This window comes from Lonchura striata, chromosome 3 (genome assembly GCF_046129695.1).
Source record: "Lonchura striata isolate bLonStr1 chromosome 3, bLonStr1.mat, whole genome shotgun sequence".
Classification (NCBI taxonomy): Eukaryota; Metazoa; Chordata; class Aves; order Passeriformes; family Estrildidae; genus Lonchura; species Lonchura striata.
This window is the reverse complement of record NC_134605.1, coordinates 92,339,811-92,364,697: the sequence shown is the minus strand read 5'-3', so window position 1 is coordinate 92,364,697 and position 24,887 is coordinate 92,339,811. Positions and strand designations below refer to the sequence as shown.

The following is a 24,887-nucleotide window of genomic DNA, read 5'->3' as shown; positions in this document are numbered from 1 at the left end:
CTAAACGTTTCAGAAAAGCTCCACAAACCTCCAAAGAAAACATGGAAATGTTTTTTCTTCGTCTACCAAAACCAACATGCTGAACAGTAATACTGTTTTGCAATTGAAGCAATTAGGGAACAGCAACAGAATCCATTTCCTATTAATGCTGAGATAATGTTGAAGTATATTAATTGTGTATCTGCTGCACTTCAAAAATTATATGTGATCAGAATTCTCCATTTTGTAAACTCCAAGTTGAAATAATGTCATCACACTGTTAAGGTCATGCACATTCAAACATCTGCAACTTCAGGCAATGCATATCCTTTTATAAAATTTAGATGCTCCATTTTATAACTTAAACTGTTATTTCCATTTAAGAAGATGACCCCGAAAACCTAATGTTCAGGCTTCTGAACATTAATTAAAAAAAAAAAAAAAAGATTGCAAATAAATATAAGCCTATAAATACTATGAAGTCTTTAATGAGAAAAAAAAGTCAGCATCTTAAATTTCTCAAACTTCCTGCTGAGTACAATGGAAGCAAACAACACATTAGAAAGCTTTAATAGCCTACTTGTAGGAATAGCATTGTGACTGTTGTAATGAGGTTTGAATTCCTAAAGTATATATTTATTCTTCAATAATAAAACAAGTGTTTATGCTCTGACCTCACTTCTTTAACTTTATGATACTCACTTGTCAAAAGTTATTTTAATGGAATGTCCTGGTCTTGCTTCAATCACCCATTCACAATTAAGTGAGTCCTTGTAATATCCTGGCCACCCTGGTGGCAAGATAACACCACTTGATGCTGTCAAATGTCCACCGCATGGTGCTGAAAGGAAAAAAAAACCAAACGTATATTTGTAACATACAAATTATTTCTAATATATTATATATTCAAAGAAATAGAAAAAAATCAAATTAAAATTAATATAAATATGGTAAATACAGTTTTAATAGTTTAACACAGTACTTTGATTTCTTAAGACTCATAAGGCCTGCAATGTGTCTTATAGAAACCTATTACTCTCTATATATTGTAACACAAAAATCATGGCACTTGGGTCTGCCAGCCTTCCTTCTGTTGAAAAGCACAGTATCTTACTAAAAAATTATACTGTCTCATCACATTTAGATCCATTATGATTCCAAATTGACATGGAAACATCAGAAAAATTGTTCCATGTAATTATTACCACTGTTCTGTGCTACCTTTTTGAGTAATCACTGAGCTCAGTGGAACTGGCAGTTGTAAATATTCCATCTGACCATAGAATGGTTTAATTTGAAGGGGATGTCTGGAAATCATCTAGTCCATTTCCTGCTCAAAACAACAGATTGCACAGAAACATGTCCAGTCAGGATCATGCCTCTCCTCCAAAGTCAAACACAGAATTTCTTGACAAGCTGTTTTAATGTTTGATCACTCACAGTGCAAGGTTTTTCTTATCTTTAAACTGAAGTCCATGTATTTCAGTTTCTGTTAACTGCCTCTTGTCTGTTCATTTTGCACCACTGAAGAGAGTCCAGCTCCAACTTTAAACCATCCAATTAGTTATCTGTACATATTGGCAAGATCCCTCTTGAGTCCTGAGCCTTATCTTTTCCAATCAAGACAAGCACAGTTCTTTCAACCTCTTTTTGTATGACAGATGCTCCAAGTCCTCACTTATCTTTGTGACTCTTCACAGGACTCACTCCAGTATGTCCACATTTCTCTTGTACTATGGATCCCAGGAGTGCACACAGTGCTCCCAACATAGCCTCACCAGTGCTGGATAGATTGGAAAGACCTGTCATTTATTTTCAGCCCATTTCTCCTGCCTCTCTCATCCCTCTGAACAGCAGCACAAACATCTGGAGCACCAGCCACTCAACAGCCACAGTTTTACATCATGTTCAGACTTGCTCAGAGTACATTCTGCCTCATCATTCAGTTTTGTACTGAAGGTTTTAAACAGTATTGGATAGGGGATTGACCGCTGGGCTACACCTCTATCAGTTAACCTCCAGTTGTGACACTACCTACAATTCTATGAGCCAAATAGTTCAGTCAGTTTTCAGTCCACTTCACTGTTCACTTCTCTAGTCCCTATTTCATCAGTTTGTCATTGAAAATTTTGCATGACACAGTGCCAAACACATTACTAAAACTGAATATCCATTACTCTGCCCTCATCCATCAGGCAGTTCATCTTAACACAGAAGGCTATTAGGTTGGTCAGGCATGATTTTCCTCTTCATAAATCCATGTTGATTACTACCAGTCTCCATAGTTTTCTTCAATTTGTCCTGTTTTTGGCTTGGACAGAGTTAATTTTCTCACAGTTGCCTTGATGGGGCAGAGTTTGGAGCTATGTGGGCACACCTGGGTGGTTATTCTGCACTATTCACACTATCTCTGAGGGTGAGAAGTAAGGGACTTCACTTGCAAGAAGAAGAGAATGTGACATGAGGTGGAGGGAAAACATGATCTGAAGGATCTGGGGGGACATTTTGATTTTGTCTTGGTGGCCACCAGCACATGGAACTTGGTTGGGTTGGTTGGTCAGTCAGGCAGTGGGTGAGCATTTTTTATATGCAAATCACCCTCTCTTGTATACTTTTGTTATTAATATTTTTGTTCTTACTATTTTATCTCATTGCTGTTTTCCTGTCTTAATTCAGAATATTTTCCTTTTGTCTCCCTCACAGGAGGGGGTGGAGGGGAAAGCAGCAGCTGCAGGTGGCTTAATTTCCTCCTGGGTTTAAACCACAGCACATGATTTGGAAATGGTTTCAAGGAATATTGTTTCATCACCTTTCCCAGTGATAAAGATAAGACCTGTAGCTCTTCAGATCTTTCCTCTTTCAATCCTCCAAGACTTTGCTTTCTTCCAGTCTTCAAGGATCTCCCTAGTTTAAATCAGCTTCCCAAAATATTGAGTGACCTTGTGATGTCATTGGGTGGCTAATTCAGAAACCATGGCTGCATCCCATCAGAGCCATTCCTCTATGTCAAATTTGTTTTAATGTCCTCTAACCTGATCATCCTCCATAAAAATCTAAAAAAAATGTATTGCAAGAGGGCTGTGAAAATGACTAGACAGGGCTAGACAGGGGCATTTTTCAGAGCAAAATTAAAGGACTTTGGAGCAGGATTAAACAACAGCAGAAATGACAGAACAAATTTAGGAAAACATGAGTCCCTTAAAAATTTAAGCTGGAATGGCACAGGGCCTTGGGATGTTATGTTTTACTAAAGGTTATGGCACAGCAGAACACAGGAATACTTTCAAGGTTAGGTAAATTTATCTTAGTATCATTTATATTGTCCTCATAGAAGTCAATGGTATCATTATCAGAAAATTTCACATTTCAGTGCAGGAAATCTTGCTAGATTTCTTCTGTTTCTTTGAGTAGTGACAAACCAGCCTTTTATGTCATATAGAAATGGATGGCAACATGAATTTGTGAGTTGTAAATTAAGATGTCTAGTTTTATTTCAATGTTTTTAGCAACACAAAAAAACTTTTCAGAGAGATTTATTTGATTCCACTTCTGACTTTCACTTGTCTCTAGGAATTTTCTTCCAGATTTGAGTGATAAAAGCAACCCACAAATTCTGAAACACACCAAATTTTCCTTGAAGCAAAATGAAAGGCAAGAAAAATGGCATTTACCTTACATGAGTATAGTTAATGAGGAAATCAATTTATTCCACAGTGGTTTTTAAATTTAAAGTTCATCATACTATGAACAAGAATAGTCACAAAACTCTCAAACTTCAACTGATTGTACATCATTTACTTTGTGTATTGCAGGAGTTGCTTACTATATGTATAAAAAAACCACAGAGCAGAGCAACAACAAAAAACCAACAGTAGTTCAAAAATCTCAGACAGTGAGAAGCAAACTAAATCATGCTTAGGACTCCTAATCTATAATCCAAGCCCAGAAACTTCTTCAATTATCAAGAGAATTCACATCAGAAGGGATCATCAGAAGGGATCATATTCTGAACCTAACTACTTCCTTCTATAAAAGAAACAAAGATCAAAATCTAAAAGGAAAAAAAAAAAAAAACCAAACAAACCAAGCCAGTCTGTTACTTTCATCTTTTCCTCATTAAAAACTAAGTAAACATTCCAGAAGGGTAAAATAAAGGATAACTAAGGGAAACCTATGCATTTTCTGGAAAAGTAATTTCTGTAATAATTTTTCTCTCTTTTTTTCCCTTAAAAGTGCTCATCATTCGTCCTTTATCTATGCGTTTTCAAAAAGAAAATTACACAAAGATTACAGTGAATACTTCAACAATTGACTTGAGAAATGAGAAAAAAAAACCTTCTGACAAAAAAACAACACCGCACTCCTTGCTTTGGGGTGGGCTGGGTTTTCTCTAAGAATAAAAGAAGAATCCTGCTCCACTGTGTAACTTACTTTAATCAAGTGTCGAGATTTGACAAGGAAAAAGAATTTTTCCAGAAGGAAGAGGTCAGTTTGGATATTGACCAATTGAAGGTGGACACGCCTCTGAGAACACAGAGGGGTTAAAAGCAGAATTCCCAGGAGAACTCGTTCTCTCTGGTTCCGGTCAGGCGCAGTGCAGCCTCTCCCCTGCCCGGCCGTGGCTGGGTGGGGAGGGGAAGGCCCATGGCCAGGGGACTGAGGTGGTCCAAGGGTGGAGGGACTGGAATCCCCTGCAGATGGAAGGGTGGAGAAATCTGGGATGTCTCCGTTCTCCCCCAGAGTCTCTCGAGAGAGAGAAAGAGAGAGAGAGAGAGAGAGAGGGAAAGAGAGAAAGAGGCAGTGGTGATTTTATCAGCAGTTCACCGTGGGGAAGGAGAATAGCGGGGGGGGTCACAAGGTGCCCACCTGCCTGTGGGAGCTGGAGAATCCGGGCATCGAGCCATCCCTGGGAGTCAGGACTTTTAACCCTTCCTTGAGAAATGAAAGCTTTGTGAAATTTTTCTCCTCCTCGGTTTGAAAGAGAGGAAGAGAGACAGCTTGGACCCTGGGGTGTTAGAAGGAGAAATTCTAGGTGGGAGGAGATGAGGAGTGGCTTTTGGCTGGACTTTTTCTTGGTAGCGACAGTCTGAACCAATTTTCTCCTCCAAGAGAGACTGTATTTTAGGAGGATGCCAGTGAGCCAAAGAGACCTGCTTCAGCTGGGAAAAGACAGAAGTGGAGCGAACAGAGAAAATAGGGGGTTTGTTGTGGTGCCCCCTGTTTTCAGAGAAGAAGAAGAGAATAAGATCTCTGTTCTTAGACCTCAACCCCAGGGGGAAATGGGGGGGACTGTGGTCCCAAAAAATGAAAAACTGAACTGTTGTTTTTTCCCCTCTTGGCAGGGCATCCTTGAAAGGAAAAATCCTGAAAGCAGTCTGTCCATCCATGCATTGGTGGTGAGAGCACTGTGCATGGAAAGGAGAGGGTCACTATGGCAAACTTTTTCTCTGGGCGGTGCCATGTGTGACATGGAAACACAGGATGTGGCAGCTGTGTTTTCTTGGGGGGTCTGTGGCACAGGAGAGACTCCTCTGTTCCCTCGAAGGGCTGAGTATCGATTGTCTGGAGGGTGGAAACCTGATTGGGGTCCAGATTGTGTCTCACTGTGGTTTGTTGGAGTTGGGTGGTGGGGGGAGGAATGCTTCGCAAGGTTTTAATTTTTAATTTTGTGTGTGTTTTTTCTTTCTTTTTCCTTTGATAGTAGTATAGTAGTAGTAGCTTAATAAAGTTTTTTTTCCTTGTTATTAAGCTTGGGCCTGCTTTGCTCTGTTCTCAATAGCATTTCACAGCATTCAATTGAGTGATTGCATTTTCATGGGGGCGCTGGCATTGTGCCAGTGTCAAAACATGACATTTTTGGTTACACACACAAAATTCAAAATGGGAGAGGAACGGAGACATCCCAGATTTCTCCACCCTTCCATCTGCAGGGGATTCCAGTCCTTCCACCCTTGGCCCAACTAAGTCAGGCCATGGGCCTTCCCCTCCCCACCCAGCTCGTGGCCGGGCAGGGGAGAGGCTGCACTGCGCCTGACCGGAACCAGAGAGAGCGAGTTCTCCTGGGAATTCTGCTTTTAACCCCTCTGTGTTCTCAGAGGTGTGTCTACCTTCAATTGTTCAATATCCAAACTGACCTCTTCCTTCCGAGAAAAATTTGTTTTCCTTGTCAAACCACGACAATCAGGGTAAGAAATTTTGCTAGTGCAACATCCAGGCTCACATACACTTCTGTCAGACTGCACACATGGGAGGGTTCTTCAGTATTTTTAAATTATTTTTGAAATACACAATCATATGATAACTGAGTTCTCAAAATTGCCCAAATAACAAAAAAAGTTATATGATCCATATCCTTAATTGCGATGACACTGAAATTAATGGAAATGTGAGATTTAGAAGGTTTGGATTGGTTTTCCCAAAAAAAACCCCTTTTAATCTGTAGTCTATATATCTGTTGTTTAATAAAATGTATACATTTTGAACCTGACTTTTAAAAAACATACTTTAATCATTTATTAAATGCACTCATCTGTTTTGAATTTAGGACCTATCCGTTAATCATCAAGCAATTCTTCTTACCGTATTTCATTCTAAAGAGAGTTTTAAACCTAAGTAGAGATCATTTTAGTCTATTTATTAACCTAAGAAAGGACAAGCAAATAAATTTGGAAATTTTTGGGAATATCATGGATATTAAACTTAGCTCTGGTTTTCACTATATTTCTCAGAAAAAAGTGTATTTCAGGCTATAATATTACACAGAGAAATTCAGGTATACTTTCATTTTGAGAAAGCTAAAGTGGTATATTTTCAAAAAAGACTTCTATATAGAAGCTTTATTTACTTCCTATGTAGTAGATAATTGTTCTTCAGTGTTCTACAGCCAAAACTGTTATAGCAGTTATAATTCACAACCAAGTAATGACAGTGACAATCAGAACTTGGAAACAATACCAAGTAGATTTTTAGAATGCTAATTTATTCTAAGAATACAAAAGCAAGCTATCTTGTTTCTATTACTGTGCTCTCACTTTACTGGAAGAGTGTTAAGATGAATTAATAACTTCAGGTAAAGCAGTCATATTTATGTGCAAAATGTAAAAAGTAAGCTAAATTTAAGTAGTGTCATTATTCAAACTGTAGGTGCAAAGTAAAGATTGTGCCTTTACCTTCACAACGTGGGACAGTGGAGCTCCATACTACATTTCCATCTTGCATAATACAGGTTATGGATTCAGAGCCTTGAGTCTTCACAAAGCCATCATCACAGTGAAAGGAAACAGAACTTCCCAGAAGGAATCTGTCTCCAAAACGCCTCCCATTTATAGGAATCCCTGGATCATGACACTCATTCTGACCAAAGGCTGATAAAAACATAATAATAATACTGGTAATAAAACTCGCAATAATAGTAATAATAAAAACCATCCCTTTAAAATTTGTGTCTTGTTTTTTTGCAGGAGAATAATACTCTTTCACATGTAATACAGTATTATGCAACACATAAAACATTGTAACATATAATTCAAAGTACAGAAAATTCCCTAATAAGAAGTCAGCTTCAAATCCAATGACATTTACACACATGCAACATAGTTGGAATTCAAAAGGTTTTAGATATGTGGCTTAGATACACAAGAATAATTTGCCTAAATTTTCCTCTGGACAAATTCCAGCTGTTTTGCCTCTAACATAAGGGAATTGGGGTTGTTTAACCTGAAGAAAGGGAGGCAGAGGGGAGCCCCCACTGATCCCTACAATTACCTGAAAAGAGGTTGTAGCAAAGTGAGTATTGGCCTCTTCTCACAAGTACTAAGTGATAAAATAAGAGGAAATGTCTTCCCCTTTTTAATTCCTGCCCTTTTTCTAAGGACAAAAATTATCCCTTCTTATAAAAGCAAAAGACCAGTTGGGGCATTAAAGACTTAAAAAAGGTTGAAATCAATGAATTCCAGCTTTATGTGGAGAATATTTTTAAATAATGCAAGAAAACACCTTGACCACAAACACTATTATTTTAATTGACACAACAAAGAAACAGTTTAAAAGGTCTCAAAGATAACTTTATTGTCAATTAACTACTATAATCTTAGAAAATAATTTATTCAGTTAAAATAATAGCCTCTGTATAAGTAGCATCTTTGAATGACTCATAAAATTTTTAGGAGAGTTAGCAATCTATGGCAAATGTAAAAATGTTTTCTATATGACAATGCTGTTACTAGTTTCCTATTGAGAGTACTGCTTAGTAATATATTTTTATATAAACAAAATAAAGGGCCACCTGTAGCCAGATATTTCCTAGCCTGGTTGACCAAACAGGAGAGACTTGCTTTCTCAGTACCTCTCTATATGTACATGATCAGTAGGTCCAGCTTTAAAACTTTTGGACTGGTTGTCCATTACAATTAAACTTTGTACATTTGAGAATTGCCTTCTCAAAGGTAGCACTTTCTTAAAATGCATAAAGGGACAGGACCCAGATAGAGGAATTATTCTAAATTTGTGTACTCTTATAGGAAAGGCTTCTGTGTCAGTTCAGCTGTGTTCTAGACACTGGAAAAAGCACAGAGGGTAACTGCTGTGTGTAATGCAGAAAAGAGATCTCTATTCTTAGGGGTTTGTATTCTTAGATTCTATCCTATTCAACTAGAAAAAAACATACAAAAGCAAAGCACATTCCCAGAATTATTTATTTGTATTGATGATTACTTTTATGCTTTTCCAGTTAATACCTCAATAATTGGGATCTAAGAGTAATACCTTTATGAACTTATTCTTGATGGTTCAATTGAGAAGCATATTAAATTACATGCACTGGATACTTTGATTTGAAAGATTTGGACTTTAGTTACAGGATTTATGCAGTATGAACAAAAAAGGCAAATAATAAATAATTAAGGGAATGCCTCAGCACTATCACAATTAAAATAAATAAATTATAAGGATTCAGATAAGCTAATGAATACAAGGAAGACATCTGAAAACAATGCAATAATACAATCATTACAATCTGCTTCTGAAATATAAAATTTATAAATATAAATTATATACCTATAACTATAACTATGACTATAAATATATTATTTGCTTTAATTATTATGAAGAAAGCATAAAACTAGGCATAAAATAAAAACCAGAAGTTCTTACTTGTGTAAGTGATATTAAATCCTCTTCCAGTGGTAGAGTGATCTGACTGAAATTCAAGTCTTACTATGTGTCCACTACTGGCCAATTGAGAAGGGACCTCATTGCCAGAAAATGTGCCAAGAGGTGGTAAATCTGAAATCCCATCATCTTTGATTGTAAGGTAGTCAAATTGGGGTTCTACATCAAAGTCATTGAAAATCAGATGGATTCTGCTTCCTGGCTCTGAGATAATTAACCAAACACAGTTCATATTGTTCCCATATTCCTCAGGATAATTTGGAGAAAGAATAATTCCAGATGGTGTGGTGAAGTTGAAGAAACATGAAACTAAAGGAAAGAACAATAATATTCTCAAAATAATATCTACAAACTTTATAAAGGTTTGTCTATTTTTTTATTATTATTATTCTGGAAAAGGATGATTTTGAAGTCTGGATGTCAAATTACAACACATGCAAGCAGAAAATGTTCAACACTTTCAGAACAGTTGCCCAATGCTTTTTTCCCCAAGTGAATCCAAGTGACTGGAGCAAAGTGTGCAAGAGATATATCACAAAAAAAAAAAAAAAAAAAAAAAAAAAAAAAAAAAAAAACCAAAAAAAAAACCAAAAAAACCCCACAAAAAACCCCCAATCTTTTCTTATGTGGGTCTGCAGGCTGCTTTGCACTGCCCAAATCAAACATGTATGTGCCACAGAATCCTTTTGAACACTTATCTGCTATTAGGAATTGCTTGTTTAGAATCTAATTCAACACATTTACATGAAGACTGATAAGTGGTTCAATTATATACAATTATATATAAAATTAGTATAAAGAACATTCTAAAAACAGTCCTGAGCTACCAAGTCAATTAAAAAAAAAAAAGCAAACCATGATGGAAAAAGTTTTCAAGGAACTTTGAAGTATTTTCCTGTTGATTAGTCTCAAAAGTTAAGAAATGCAAGAGGTTAAGGTCAAAAAACAACACAGGAAAAAAAAAATTCTTACAAACACAGCTGGGTTTGTTGCCAGACCACTGGTTATTTTGTTGGCATGTAATCGTTCTCTCTCCCACCAGCTCAAAAGCTGCTTGACATTCAAACGTAAGTGTGTCTCCATGCAGAAAACTGCTGCCAGTCCTTTTCCCATATGATGGAATTCCAGGATCTCCACAACCTCCTTTCTCTATCTCTGAATATTGAAAAATTCAAATGCAATAATAAGGGAAATACATTTGCAATCAATTTATATGTCAGTATCAGAAGTACTTTCAAAGTATTTGGCATTATATATTAATCAAATATTTACTGAAATATTTGCTGAAAACGAACTACAGGTAAATGTTGTGCAACTGCCTCAAAGATGACTTAGGATCTAAATTTCTTTCACAAGCTAATAGATTCCATACCTGCATTGCTGCATTGCTGAAAATAACAAAATATTTATATTTAACTGTATGACTGCACCAAATTACAGCATATTGGAAGGTAAAATTATAAAGCCACAGTCTCCATCCTACCCATGGAGACATAATACATGTAGATAGTTTTTCTCGCAAAGAAGTACTTGTACTAAAGAACCTCTTAACACTCACATCTGCAATTCTATTTATATATCTATTAACAATATGATTAAAAGTATATAATTTCCTAATAGAGTCAATACATTTCAGTTTAAAATAGCTTAAATATAATAAAAAACAAAATTGAGGAATTATTTCTTAATCACATACTTCAAATTAGAGCCACATTTTTCCCCGCTGCATTCAGGTATGCTGAAAATAAATTAACACTTTAGATAATATTTCAAGATATTCTTCAGGAGCTCTGTTTCTTAAATTATTTAATTTGTAGATCTCAAATCTACACAAACCAGATAAGGCTATAAAAAATTCAAATCATATGAAATTTATGAATACCAGAAGTATTAGAAAAGAAAATGTAAGTATTAATTGCCTGTGATAGAATCATCTTACAAAATATTATACACATGGCCACCCATCAGAAAATGAAGGCTCCATTTCTTTGCTATTTAATTGAAAGCAGTTTTTTTTTTAATTAACTTGCCTTTGATCAGAAAAAATAACAAAGCTCTTCTGATTCTATAAACTGTGTTGCTGCACATGTAATGAAATTATGTAAATCAGATTTAAGTGAAAATAAGAAAAAAGTTCTTGGCATTTAAATACTTTACAGTTCAGTCCAAGGTATGAAATCAGAATCATTCAAGATAACAACAAAATAAAACTCACTGAATAGTATTAAATATTAACATAATTTAATACAATTCAAAATGTTTGCTGTTAAATCTAATTATGTTAAATCCTTGCAGAAGGTCCAAGAAGAAGACCTGGACTCAGCAACAAAAATTTTAAGATACAGGATACAAAATTATGATATGTGAAGTCAATCCACTATATTTACACTCTTAAAGCAGTCATTAACAGATTGTTGTCAGACATGTTCACGAAGCTATGGCATATATTTCACAATGGAAGAGTTTTCTTGACTTGTTGATGATGCTGTGCCTGATGCACCCATTATTATTTTATTTAAATAATTTGCCTTTTGCAGAAAGTTAGAATCTATAAATTAATAAAAACATTTTCCAAAATGTCTAGTACACAAATACAATAAAACATTGGGAGAGAAATTTTATAAATAATATTTGTAAATAATGAATCAAAATTATACATACAAATGCTTTAATGCAGTTTCACTTTTCTGTTCCTACTGAGATATTGACCTTTACTTCCACAGAATAGCACTGAAAACCTGTGTTTTCAGCTATGCACATCTTTACATACTTCATGAAAATGTGAGAAGCCACAGAAAACCAGAATACACATTTTAATCACATTTTAGAAGTTCATCTCCCTCACTGACAACAGAACTGTATCTAATCCAACATATGAGAATGATCATAAACTCTTTGCCAAACTTAGGAGATGAACCAAATACTTTTTTATTCTTAATATATCACTCCTGATCCAAGAATGCTCATATGGGCATATTTATATAATTTAGATTTGTAAATATCTTATTTTCAAGCACAAAAAGCATTCATAAATGAAAAATATTAACACTACTTTCAGATAAAACATTTAAAAATATCTTTCATTCTTTGGAAAAATAGTTTTAATAAAATATGTCTCATAAAAAACTGAATGATAAATGTCAGGTCCTCTAAAACACAATAGAAGGATTTTTGAATAAATTTTTTTTATACTGAAAAGCCAAATAACTCATAAAAATGTCAAAAATGATCACATTAGCTTTATTTCTATTTAAACATTCAGGGTCTCTGCTTGTTTGTTCAACATAAAAACAATCCAGAAAATATGACAGATTTATAAAACACTACTGAAGATGTCTTATTTGCATTTTGATAATAAATAGATTGAAAAATTCCATCCAGGTCTAGGAATCCATATCTTCACAAACCTTAAACTGAAGATTATATGTATTTCTAACAGGAAATGAACTCTAGTCAAAAGTTATTCAGGCTGACAGAAAACACTCATTGTAATTCATAAAATCATCATAGGATCACAGAATTTGGGTCTGAAGGGACCTTAAAGATCTAGACCCATTCCCTTTGTCATGGATAGGATACCTTCCACTAGGCCCATGTTCTCAGATCTGGCCTGGCCTTGAATATTTCCAGGGATGAGGTATCCACAGCTTTTCTTGGCAACCTGAGCACCTAAAGAGTTTCTTCCTAAAATCTAACTTAGAACTACCCTCCTTCAGTCTAAAGCTATTCCCCCTTGTCCTATCAGCAGATGCTGTTGTGGAAGTCCCTCTGCAGCTCTCTTGGAGGCTCCCATTAGGTACTGGAAGGTGCTCTGAGGTGTTCACAGAAAGGGTTGTAAAGCATTGGACCAGGCTGCTCGGGGAAGTGCCTGAGTCACCATCCCAGCAGTATTTAAACAATATGCAGATATGGCACTGAGAGATATCATGTAGTTGGGGAATTTGCAAAGTTGGATTAATGGTTGAAATGATAATCTTAAATGATTCTCTGATTCTCTATAGTCAAAATCTTCATTTCCATTACATTAACAACCCAAAACTAAGGGAAGACGCAGGAAGTCCAGACTAATGGTTTTGTATTTACACATAAAAATACTCTTTCTTTATAACCAGATCTAGAGTAGTAGGCATGTAAAGATTCTCAAGATTTTTCTTTCCTCTGGGATTTTGCACAGATTTTTTCTTCATTGTCCTTTCCGATACCTGTTTGACTTGTACTGATTTAGTCGTTGAACAAATTTTTAAAATGTCTAAATGCAGCTGAGATGCACTGTGTGTATTGCTCCAACACATGCATTGATTATTCTGTTTCATAAATGAAGAGATGCCCTGTATCAGTTTGCTAAAAAGGAGAACATTTCAGACAAATTCCATTGAAGTTATGTTGAGCTCTTAGAAAAATCCTGTGGGATAGGAAATGTTCTTTAAATAACAAACATGAAAGTAAAATCTATGCTAACCTATTTAGCATGGCAATTAAAGACCTGCTCTTTTAGGGTTATTCGGTGTACTCATTCAATGTTGAACTTCTTTTCATTTGAGTTCTTAGGGCTGTGTGAACTTCATGAAGTTTGCACATAAACACTCAAGTCTAAATTTAAACATCGGTTTACTTTGGTTACCAAAATATTAACATTGATCTTATGCAATTGTTCTTGGCTTTCATGTACCCTCTTTCAATAGCCTGGGGAAACAGACTTTTCATCTTGTTTGTAAACTAGAAATATTTACTCATTTTCAAGGAATATTCTTTCTTTCATGTTAGAAGAATGACAAGATTAGATTCCTGACTGTTAGGTCATATCTCTTTGAATTTAATTGAAAGACATTTCTGTTACTCTGTTTTCTTTCAAATGAAGAAATATGGAAATTCAAAAGTGATATTAAGCATTTAAATATGTATCATGACTACCATTTGAAAGATATCACTTTGCAATTGAAGTATTATTTGATGTAAGGACTTTGACTGTGGTATCTGAATGTATAATAAAATAATTCATAGTTTAGATTTTAAACTTACTGTTCATAGAAGGAGTAATTTAGTGCTTTCCCCCCCTTGTTACTAGATTAAAAATACACAGTTTAAAGTAAATTCTTAGTGTTGCTGTGTTTTCATTCTCACTATCCAGTAATGATTACTGAATCATCTAATCATTAAATCTGAATCTAGATACAACACAAAGATTATAAATAATAATTTCATACATTAATAATTCAGATGCATAAATACTATTTAAACTAAATACATGTTTTTTAACACATGTGAGTTAAGCAAAAGTCAATTTTTGAGATAAATATAGAATTGAATTTTTTATCAGAAATTTGAAGTCAATACTTTAAAACCTAAAGCAATTATTTTACAATATTTCATAATTATCATCTTATTTATAGTCAAGATAGATTAAGGGAAGCAGTGAAGCATAGATATACATTTACCCAAAACAAAACCAAGAAAAGAGAGTTTAAGATTTAAACTCTGAGAAGTTACAGAAATTCATGTTCCATATATGAGAAAAGTGATGATTTATTTTATTTCCTCTTATTTCTCATACCTCCCTGTGTTAACAGTCATAATATTTAATGTAGTTTAAAAACAAAAAGGAGAAACTCTTAGACATACAAACCCTTATAAAATGAGAAGGGATAGAAAGATGCTCAAGATTGGAGAATAGGACATGGATAAAAGAATGATATTTTATACATTATTCCTGTAATGGAACATAGGAACTACTACTCTAACAAAGAAAATGGTAAATCAAAACTAATAAAAAAAAAAAATTCAGATAGCACATAATTGGACTGTAAAAGTGGCTATTAAAGCTAAAATGAGGTTGGCCCATGACTAAAAAAAGGATGGCCTTACATGACCATTTTATAAATGATCACAATTTTATCATTATTCTGGTAAATTTCTTCAAAGAAATGTAACAGTGCAATTTATTATCAGTCTCCAAATAAAAAAAGAGAAGGCCTTCACAGATCATATAATTCGCTCCTGCATTTTAAGAGGCTCTCACATTTTCTCTGAAATGTTTTGTCCTTGCTCTTATCAAAAAGACCACAGATCATATCAAGTAGATTAATTTTTGCTGCTTCCACTTTATTGCATTCTGTATCAATATATATAAAAAAAACAACCAACCCAAATATGACTTTAAAATCAGATTGATGAAAAAAACACCAATTTTCCTAGGAAGTCCATTTAAACTAACAGCTCAGTATCATAGCATATGATGGCTTGCTGGTAACAATAACATTGTATTGCATCATATCTTATAAAAATCCTTGAAAATAATAAAGCAGAAAACAAACTTTAAAACATGTTCTTAAAGTTTAATATATACTGTGTACTTAAATGTCATGCATGTAATTAGAGAAAGCGGAAAAAAATATTGGTTTATTTACAATCAGTTTTATATGTTCAGGGGTAAATGCACATCAAATATGAACAGCAATGAGAAAAGAGCTTTTTATTACTTGTTGCAAAAAAATGTATGATAGCTACTAACCAAGCATGTTAAATTCATTGCCAAAATTTGTAGAAAAATAAACATGGGGAAAAAAATCATGATTATGAGTTTGTAGGCACAGTGATAGATTCTGATTTGACAGATAGGACTCTAGGAACAGAAGCTCTGGCATACTAAATAATTCTATGAAATTGTAAGCTATTGAAAATGTTAAGAATTATTGGAAAAAGAACAGTGAAAAAAATATAGACTATAATTCTGTCCTCACACAAAAACTTGCAAAAATTCATTTCCATGTTGAATTTTACTTGCAGTACTGCTCTTCCATTTAAAAAAGGTAACATTAGAACTGGGGGAGGAAAACAGAAGATCAAAGTTGATGAGGAAATAAGAACAAGTTAAATAGACTGCAAATCTCTTTTTCTGGGCAGTGAAATACATGTGTTCAAAAATTTTTTTGACAAATACATGGAAGAAAATCTTATTGACAGACAAATTATTTGAGGTATCCATCCATCACTGGAAATAGAGAAAATATTCTATTTCTTGATTTATCAGCAAATAATTCACCATTTCTTCCCTAAACATCTATTATTGTCAAGTATCAATATGCTTTTGGTGTCACTGTAGATTTTTATTCTAATTTTTTGTGATAAGGAACATGATGTTGTTCAAATTATAGTGTTCATCTTGCTTTACTACTAGAAAGAGTAGGACCAGTCAGCACAAAGGACTGAGCAATGCCCTGAACAAAAAGTTAACAGTTATCCAGAGTTATAATATTAGACGATTAAAGGAAGTACAGGAAATAAAGAAGCACAGCTGCCTGAGAAATTTTAAGAATACATAAGGGTGAATATTGTGAAAAAGCAAACCATTGAATGAGGCAGGATGCACTTACAAAACTTGTAGAATTAAATTGTTGTTAAAATTAAGAGAAAGAAAAATAACTAGCAGGAAAGGAAAATGAAGAACACTTTCTTTTATCTAGATAAAAAGTGTTTAAATAAAATTAAGAGAAGGGCAAGATAGTAAGAGAACAGCTTAAGGACCATTCAGAAAATGCAGACACATTCAAGGGAGCAGGGGCTAATTAAATTCAGTACTTAAACTGAAACAGTCAATGAACTATTAGCAATTATCTTCAAGAACTTATGGAGAACAAGGGAAATCCCACATGACTGAGCAAGGTCACATGTATTAACTGTCTCAAAAACTGAAGAAGAAGAACCTAGGAATTAAAAAAAATACCTGTGTATCTAATTGGTACCCTCCAACTGGGAAAATGATATGCTTTATCTTCCTTTACAAGAAAGTATCCTTAAACATCAATTTACAAGGGAGTATCCCTAAACATCTGTACTTAAAATTATCTTAAGTCCTGACAAGAAAGATATAATAGAAAGAATCAATGAGCTGCTGCTACTAGCAAATAATTTATAACAGGATTGTAAAGCCAAGACTGATTCTCAGCAAAATGATGGAACCACCAACAGAAAAACACTATTTATAAAGGGTTAAAAGATAAAAATATAATTACCAGTAGTTAACATGGTTTTATGGAAAATATGCAATGTCATAAAAACAATATGTTTTTGGTTTATAAACTCAGACAACACAATGTATTTGGACTCCTTTCAACCTTTTAAATTAGTGAAAAATGGCATTCTAATTAAGAATTGGCATAATAGAAAATTTATTTAGCACACATTAAATGGATTGCAATTGAATAATTATAGCATTTTGAAGCAAAAATGTGAATAAAGAATCATCATTAGACCATAGAACTTCTTCAGTTAGCTCAATCTGTACTTATTTATCCGAATCCTAACAGTTTGTTACAGAAATATTACAGAAAAATAGCTAAACAGTACTGCCACACTCTTTCAAGATGCTTTAACCTGACATATATTGTAAGTGTACAGTCTTCTCAAGCACATGTACCCATATAAGCACTGCTTTTTCTCATACTCTTAAAATTAACCCTCACCAAAATCTCAAGCCTATAGCAGCTGAGAATTTTGTAAAATAAAATTAATGTTATATGGGAAGACCTTATTTTCCCTGAGTATCCACTTCAGTACCTTAAAGTGGGTGTGCCTCTGCTTTAAAGACCAGAAGTGGTAAGTACAGTTTCATAAAACAAAATGAAATATTAAAATAATGTGTAGATTTGCTGGAATGTCAACTCAGTACTTTTCTATTGCCAGCTGTAGAAGCAGTAAGTGCTCAAATGGAAAATGTTAGCTTTGGAAGCAACTGAATGCACCAATATTAGTACAGTGTGGACATCCAAACAATTTTCCCTTATTATATTTCAGTGAAGAAGCAAGAAGGATGAAGTATTGCTCCAAAAGTATTCTTCTAAAGAAAAAAAAAAAAAAAAAAAAAGAAATAGAGAAAACATCTTTAGGCTTTACACTCCTATATTCTGCCCTTGCAGGACAAATCCTGTCCTCTAGTGTTGGACTCAGTCCAGCATCTTTTAAATTTTTTTGGCAATGCACAATTTCTCAAGATCTCAAAGTTTCTCTCTTTGATTAACTTTGAGACTTCATTGCATGGGCACTCTTTCAATCTAAAGAAAAGTTCCTTTTGTTCTTATCTATATCTTGTATGTTTCAATTTTTTTTTTTTTTTTTTTTTTGCTGTGCCTCTATCCTTGTTGGCTCCTGTCCCCTTGGTCACCCAAGAGGTCAGGGTGGGATTAAGGAAGACAAAATTTCCTCTTCTTTCCTGTGGGAACTCAAAATGTCTCTCAGACATTTTTAGAGGTTCCAGGCCTTGGTCAGAAGCATTCTAGATCCTGGCAGACAACTGAAAAACGGCTGTGATTTTGAGTTTGAGCCATGGAATGAATTACCAACTTTGGAGGTGGAACAAGCAATCACAAAAGGTTAGATAGTATAGTAAAAGTAGTTATGAAGTAGAGGGGAAATTTTTTTAGTATTGTACAGGGGGGTTTTAACACATGTACAGGGGGGTTTTCACTTTGTACATGGGGGTCAGAAGTTCTAAGATGGAGGAAAGTGGGCTGATCCTGTTCTTCCTCCTTCTTTTTCCTTACCTCCATGTTCTTGGTGATGTTGGCACTCACAGATTGGTTTAGAATAGAAAAACACTTGGCAATGTAGGTAGTAGGTATTGGGGAATAATTGTAAACATGTTATACGTAATATATCTTATAAAAGATAGCAGCAACCCTGGGCGGAGAGAGAGACGAAGAAGACAGCAGACAGAGAGGATGTCAGTGTGTGTGTCGGGGAAAAAAAAACCAAAAAAAACCCAACAACAAAAATTGATTTTTAAGAAGTGTTTGACAAGTACAGTGTTGTTTTGGTTTGCTGTTTGTTTTTGGTTTTGTTTTTTTTTTTTCCAAATAGCACAAGGAGGGTTAAATGTAAATTTTTATTTATGTTGTTCCTATCAGGTACATGTTCTGGTAAAAGCACATCCAAATGTCTATACTGTAGAGAAGCAAGCAGATCAGGCATAGTCAGATTATTATATACACTTTCAACCTTGGCAGATTAAAAGACAATCAAAAAAATAGGTTGCACCCACTTTTCTTGAGCATATTGTGAGTTGAAATTAAAAATGGAATTAAGTTAATGAATGGAAATTAGGAAAAACTAAAGACATATTTTTTTTACAACTGATTCTTGCTAAAATATGTTAAAATTCTTCCTCTTTCCTCTGCATATTAATTTTACCAAAGAAACACAGGAGGAACCTCTGGCCATGGTTCCAAGCAGCTGATTAGATTTTGAACCAAACTTAATATGATAATACTTGGAAACACAGTCCAGCGAGGTTCTGTTGCAAGCTGAATAAAGTTGAAAAATTATACTCACCAAAACTCAGTAATCTTTTACAGCATGCTAATACAACACAATAGAAAAATTAACAGATTAAAACTTTTTTATAATGTTCTTTATAAAGGTGACCATATAAAAATATTTCACTATTTCAGAGGTCATATAGACATTGGAAAACTAAAAGTGGCAACAAATATTAAGACCCTGGAATTATCAAAGACAGATTGACGTGGTGAGTACTGCAAATCACAGGAAATATGAGAAAAGGTTTATATCTTCTGGCTTTTTTGCTTTTTGAAGCACTTAAAGTCTTAGTTTTACAAGGAAGGCTATGCACACATGCTAGTATTACTCTCTAGCATTGAAACAAAGCCAAGCTTATTCACTACCTAATAGAAATGGACCTAAATTTCTTTTCTTTCAACCATTTGGAAAAACACATCAACAGGCATACCTGGAGATACAGACTGGAAACAATTTACATCTGTATTTACAAAAATAAGTGTTTCACTTATTTTTTATATTACAACTGATATTTTTAGAGTATTTTCAAAATATTCACTACTTTCTTTTGCATCTACTTGTGATGATTTTGTTTTAAAGTAAATAGTACTCTGCTTTCTGAAAGTTCCTTCAGCATCAAACTATTCTTTGGACGTTGAAAGGAAAAATAAAGACCCTTTGAAAACATTACTAATACCAAGCCATAAGGGAATTGTAAAGGAAGTGCTCTTTTACAATCATTCCAAGAAGGGTGCATAATGTCCTACTGAAGAGAGGCTATGCTGGCCTGGAAAAGTCAGAGAAGAGGTACAAGGCAGTAGCAAACTGTTTTTTACTGACAGTTAACTCATGGAATTCAGTTTCACCTGCACATATATCCCATTTAATGGAGTTCATTACTTTTTGCACTTAAAAACCTTAAATCTACAATCTTTTACAAGTGATGTTTTGAGAACATCACCTATAAAAGACTCAATATTTCAGATAATCTGTTTTCTAGTAAATGCTGTTAGTTCATCATGATTAGAATAGTTTTCAGAAGTGTTCATATGCAAACAGAGCTGGCAAGCGCACATAATGCTATGATATCATTGTAGCTTTTTCTTAACTTAATTGAGCAATTCTCATGTATAATAAATAGTCTGAATGGATTTTTTTTATATGCTGCCATATATACAACAAAGAAATCAAATGCACAAATGCACAAAGAAATTTGTTCTTGACAATGTTTTAGATTACAAAGTATTGTCTTTCTCAAATTTCACAACATAAAAATAAGCCATTATTTCATCTGAACAACAAACCCTTTTATTCTAAATTGCTAATAAAATGAGAGAGCAATATAAAAAAGGCTGCTCTGAAGGATATGCTGACTTCGCAACAAATGGAGGTCTTAGTATGTCACATCAATTTCAGTCAAAGTGTAAAATTTATGTCTGTTTATGTTCTCAGTTAAAAAATCATGCAGTGGTTGAATGGACTTGGGAAAGATAAAAAATTCCGAAGAATTCTGAACCACTCTTTAGTGAAATAAATGTTCTTTATAGAGGATCTCACTAATAGACAACTGCATGTCAGAATCAAAATCTTCAAATGTTGATTAATATTTCCCACAGATCTTTCTTTAGTACCAACTACCAGTATGATGTTTTCAATATTTGAGATTCAAATATAATTTTACATTTCAAATCATGTGACTTAGTAATGAACAGTGACATTTAAGAAATTCAATAAATACTATAATGAAGGCACAAATGACCCAAACCTGACCATCTTTTGTCTTTTCATTGTGTTAGTTACTAAAAGAAAACCATACCAATAAGCACCAAAATCCTAAAAACTGCGTTACATTAATGAGATGATCACTGGAATCTAGCCTCCTTAAAAAGATGGAAAAATGCATATGAACAAGAAATTCCAGATCTTCTGAAAATCTCAATAACAACTATAATTAATCTACTATACAAAAATACCATTATGTGGGTTGTGCTGAATTCCAATACAGCATTCCTAAGACACCAGTTTTACAAAATAAATTTACTCCCTTTACTAGAAATTAGCAGTGGTGGAGGTGGTCTACAGTGGAGAGTAATCTGGACTCCAAGGATTTGGATGAAATTCAGTTCAGGTAAAGATTTGTATGGAGAACACTGATGCCATACACCAGCACTCTGATGATAAAGCCCTGGGCAGACACCTTTGTATCTTTGTATATCCTGGTCTGCCTATGACGAGCACCTCTGATCCCCCTCCCCTAAATCCTAGGGGTGGCATCTCGGCCATGGAAAGACTGTCCCACCAAGTCTGGCCACTCAAAGGAAACTTCAATGCCCCTGCTGGGCTTAACCACAACATATACACACACTTCTCTCTAACTACGAAAGGAACAAAACTAAGGCCATTAAAGCCACATGAAAAGATGTGCAAAACTGTTGGGACACACAAGACAGATGCTGGACTTTGGACCTGGTTAGCATAAGAGATTAACAAATCAGGATGCCTTAGTAAGAGAAAACAGAACTTTGAGGATTAAATCAAGACTAAATTGAAGATTAAATCAAGATTTACCAGAAAAAAAGAATTACATCAAGCTCTGCAAGCAAGAGGTATTGTAAAATGTACAAGTTTGTTTATGTGATGATTAACCCAATTATTGTCATAAAACATTACTAGCCTTCCTAGAAGAGTATATAAGCATATGTAGTCCACAATAAAGTTGGATTCTGACCATTTCTCAGTCTCCCTATCTCTCTCATCATTGCTGATACAAAACTACTCACTCAGGTGTGCCATTGTCTTCAGATCACTACAATTTAATCCTCTTCAGTGGATTTGTACTCTTCTTTCAAAGAAGATTAAGTTGTAGTTATGGAAGATCAAAACATCACTGAAGAGTGCTTACATAGGGATTTAAGGTAGATTACTCAGCTAAATCTGTACTTAAAATTTATCATACCATGTTAATTTTAACATGTATGAGCATCTGCTTGCAGTTGTAATAGACATTTTCAAAAAATAAAGGTAGTTCCTATTTGCAGCAGTTTATCACTGTTTTTCATCAAAAGAACACCAGCTTTTATAGTTGGTTTATCTTAAAAACCAGAACATGCTCTTTATCTATAATAACAGTAACTATAAGATTAGCTGTATTATTTTAAAAGTATATGCAAAATTTATTAAATTAATTTTGTGGTATAAAATGTACTCTAAAACACCTAAAAAATCACTTTATTAAAAACTTTGGGCAAATTTTGAGGGGAGAGATTATTCAGATTTTTTACTATTATTCTAATACATGAAATGCATATATATGTATTTTTAAAATGTCTACTGTAAAGTTTTAACTGGAAGAAGGATTATGTTTACAGTGTCTTAGGGTCATTTTATCTTTTTCTTCAGTTTATAATAAGAATATTAACTTAGCACTTTTTTATAAAGTTACCCTTTGTTGTATATAAAAAAATAACTTAGTATGCTGACATCATGCATAAACATGGACAGAAAATCCTGTGAGAGTCAAAGTCTGACTCCAAAAAAAACAAATATTTGTTTTAAGAAAAATTGCAATAATATTGCATTTTGCCTTAGAGGAAAAAATTAAATATTCATCAAGATTATTAAAACAATGCTTTCTTTAAAGTTTATTGACTTCAGGGATAACACCACTTCTCACAGATCTCTCAAACTTTTTCTTTGATAGATATACTTTAAAAAATCATCCATATTAGAATTTTTGGACTTGGCAAAGTTAGGTTAACAGTCGGACTCAATGATCTTCAGGGTCCTTTTCAACCAAAATGTTTCTATGACTCTTTCAATACAGTACCATGTGTGTCAGTCATCAAATATTTAATCAATTCCTTCATTACTGTTTGAAAAAGGTTGTTTACTTAAAGTAACATAGACTTGAATATAAATCTTAAACCAAGTGTCACCACTGGCGAGACAACATGAACAGCTGATTCATTACTAATTTAAAATCAAGTATTTGATTTTTGAAAACCTTTTTTTTTGAGTGACTGTCATGCATCCAAAGGCTTTAAAATGACAGGGCAATATAGTTCTCATGATTTTAACCTTGTAGTAAAACAATACAAAAAACTGGCAGAAAAAGAAAATGCTTTATAAGACATGCTCTTATTCAAAAGAAAAAATCATAACATGCTATCTATTGCTGTCTAGGTATGATGCATCTTTCTGTCTGATCATTATTTACAGGAACTTTATAAATGTATGGAAGGTGCTTAAGAATTCCAAACAATCTCAGTTGTAGATATTAACAGGAAAGTCTGAGTATATCACCACTTAATGAATTAAATAAGGCAAATTACTAAAAGACAATTATTTTGGCCTAAAGTGTTAAAGGACTATCTTCTTAAGTAGCATCAATGGGCAGCTAAGTTCATGGTGCATACACTACTGTGTTTTCTATATTTAAAAAATTAGAAAAAATTTTAACAGGTAAAACATCTATTTCTGTTTACTTAAAATTATTAAATTGTTGATCAAACTTTCAAATTGAGCTGTATCTGCTAAGAAGAAAAGACTAAGATTTATGTTTCAAACACTTAGACTAAACTGTTCAGTTCCTTTTCTTGTTTGTTTTCAGTAAAAGGAAAAAAGTAAAAAGACCTGTCAGAAGTAAAAAAATAAACAAAAAAGTTCCCAAAAGATAAGTTACTTATATTTCTTTCTCAAATATATGATACAAGAATCTTATTCTATGCCAGTTTTATTTTTACAATTTGCTCCTAGTCTTTGAAAAAATCATCAAATGTTACTAATGTTTTTTAAAAGCCATAGTAAAACTGAATTAAAAGTTTAACGTCTGAAAATAACATTTACGTTAAGGTCAAACATACTGAACTATGAACATGAATAAAAAAGTATAGAACTATAAATCTATAAAAATATCTGAGCTGTTTTCTCCACAGAATGTGTTTAATTATTATCTGAAACTACTTTCCAAACAAGTTTGACTAACAGAATGGTCTTCACTGCCTGAGTTAAAACATAACAATTCTCTTTGAGACAATGTTATCGTTTCAACTTTTAATAATTTTCTTAAGAGAAGTAAGCAAAGGATTTAAACTTAACCTGTTAAATCAATAGCTGAAAAGATAGAAATGAGGTATGTGTCATCAGTCAGACACACCTGCAGTCTGGAGGGGAAGGGAGGCAGCAGCTTCCCAGCTCCAGTCATGTCATATAACTAAAAAAGAATATATGAGCTTCATATTGGCTGTACCTAAACAAATTGTAAGTGTGGAAAGTTTCAACAGTTTTGGGGTATTTTACTTTTTAAATTCTGAATTTTAGGTAATGGACACATTAATAAAGATATTCCTTAATTCCTTTAACATGCACGTTCTTATTCAGCATATTGACAATGTCCATGATTAGCACAATAGAATGCATTGTATTAAAGGCTATAGCAAAAGAGACTAATA

General features: G+C 33.8%; 1 protein-coding gene across 4 annotated transcripts in view; it reads right to left on the bottom strand.

Moving 5' to 3' along the window:
- The window catches only part of CSMD1 (CUB and Sushi multiple domains 1), a 1,051,796-nt gene that overhangs the window by 242,383 nt on the left and 784,526 nt on the right, over positions 1-24,887 (bottom strand). For all 4 annotated transcript variants that reach the window (XM_021551131.2, XM_031504428.2, XM_021551132.2 and 1 more), the window contains 4 exons: positions 10,120-10,302; positions 9,130-9,456; positions 7,149-7,343; positions 682-820 (listed from right to left, as the gene is read on the bottom strand). In XM_021551131.2, the coding sequence (XP_021406806.2) occupies positions 682-820; positions 7,149-7,343; positions 9,130-9,456; positions 10,120-10,302 (844 nt within the window). The remainder of the gene's footprint in view (positions 1-681; positions 821-7,148; positions 7,344-9,129; positions 9,457-10,119; positions 10,303-24,887) is intronic.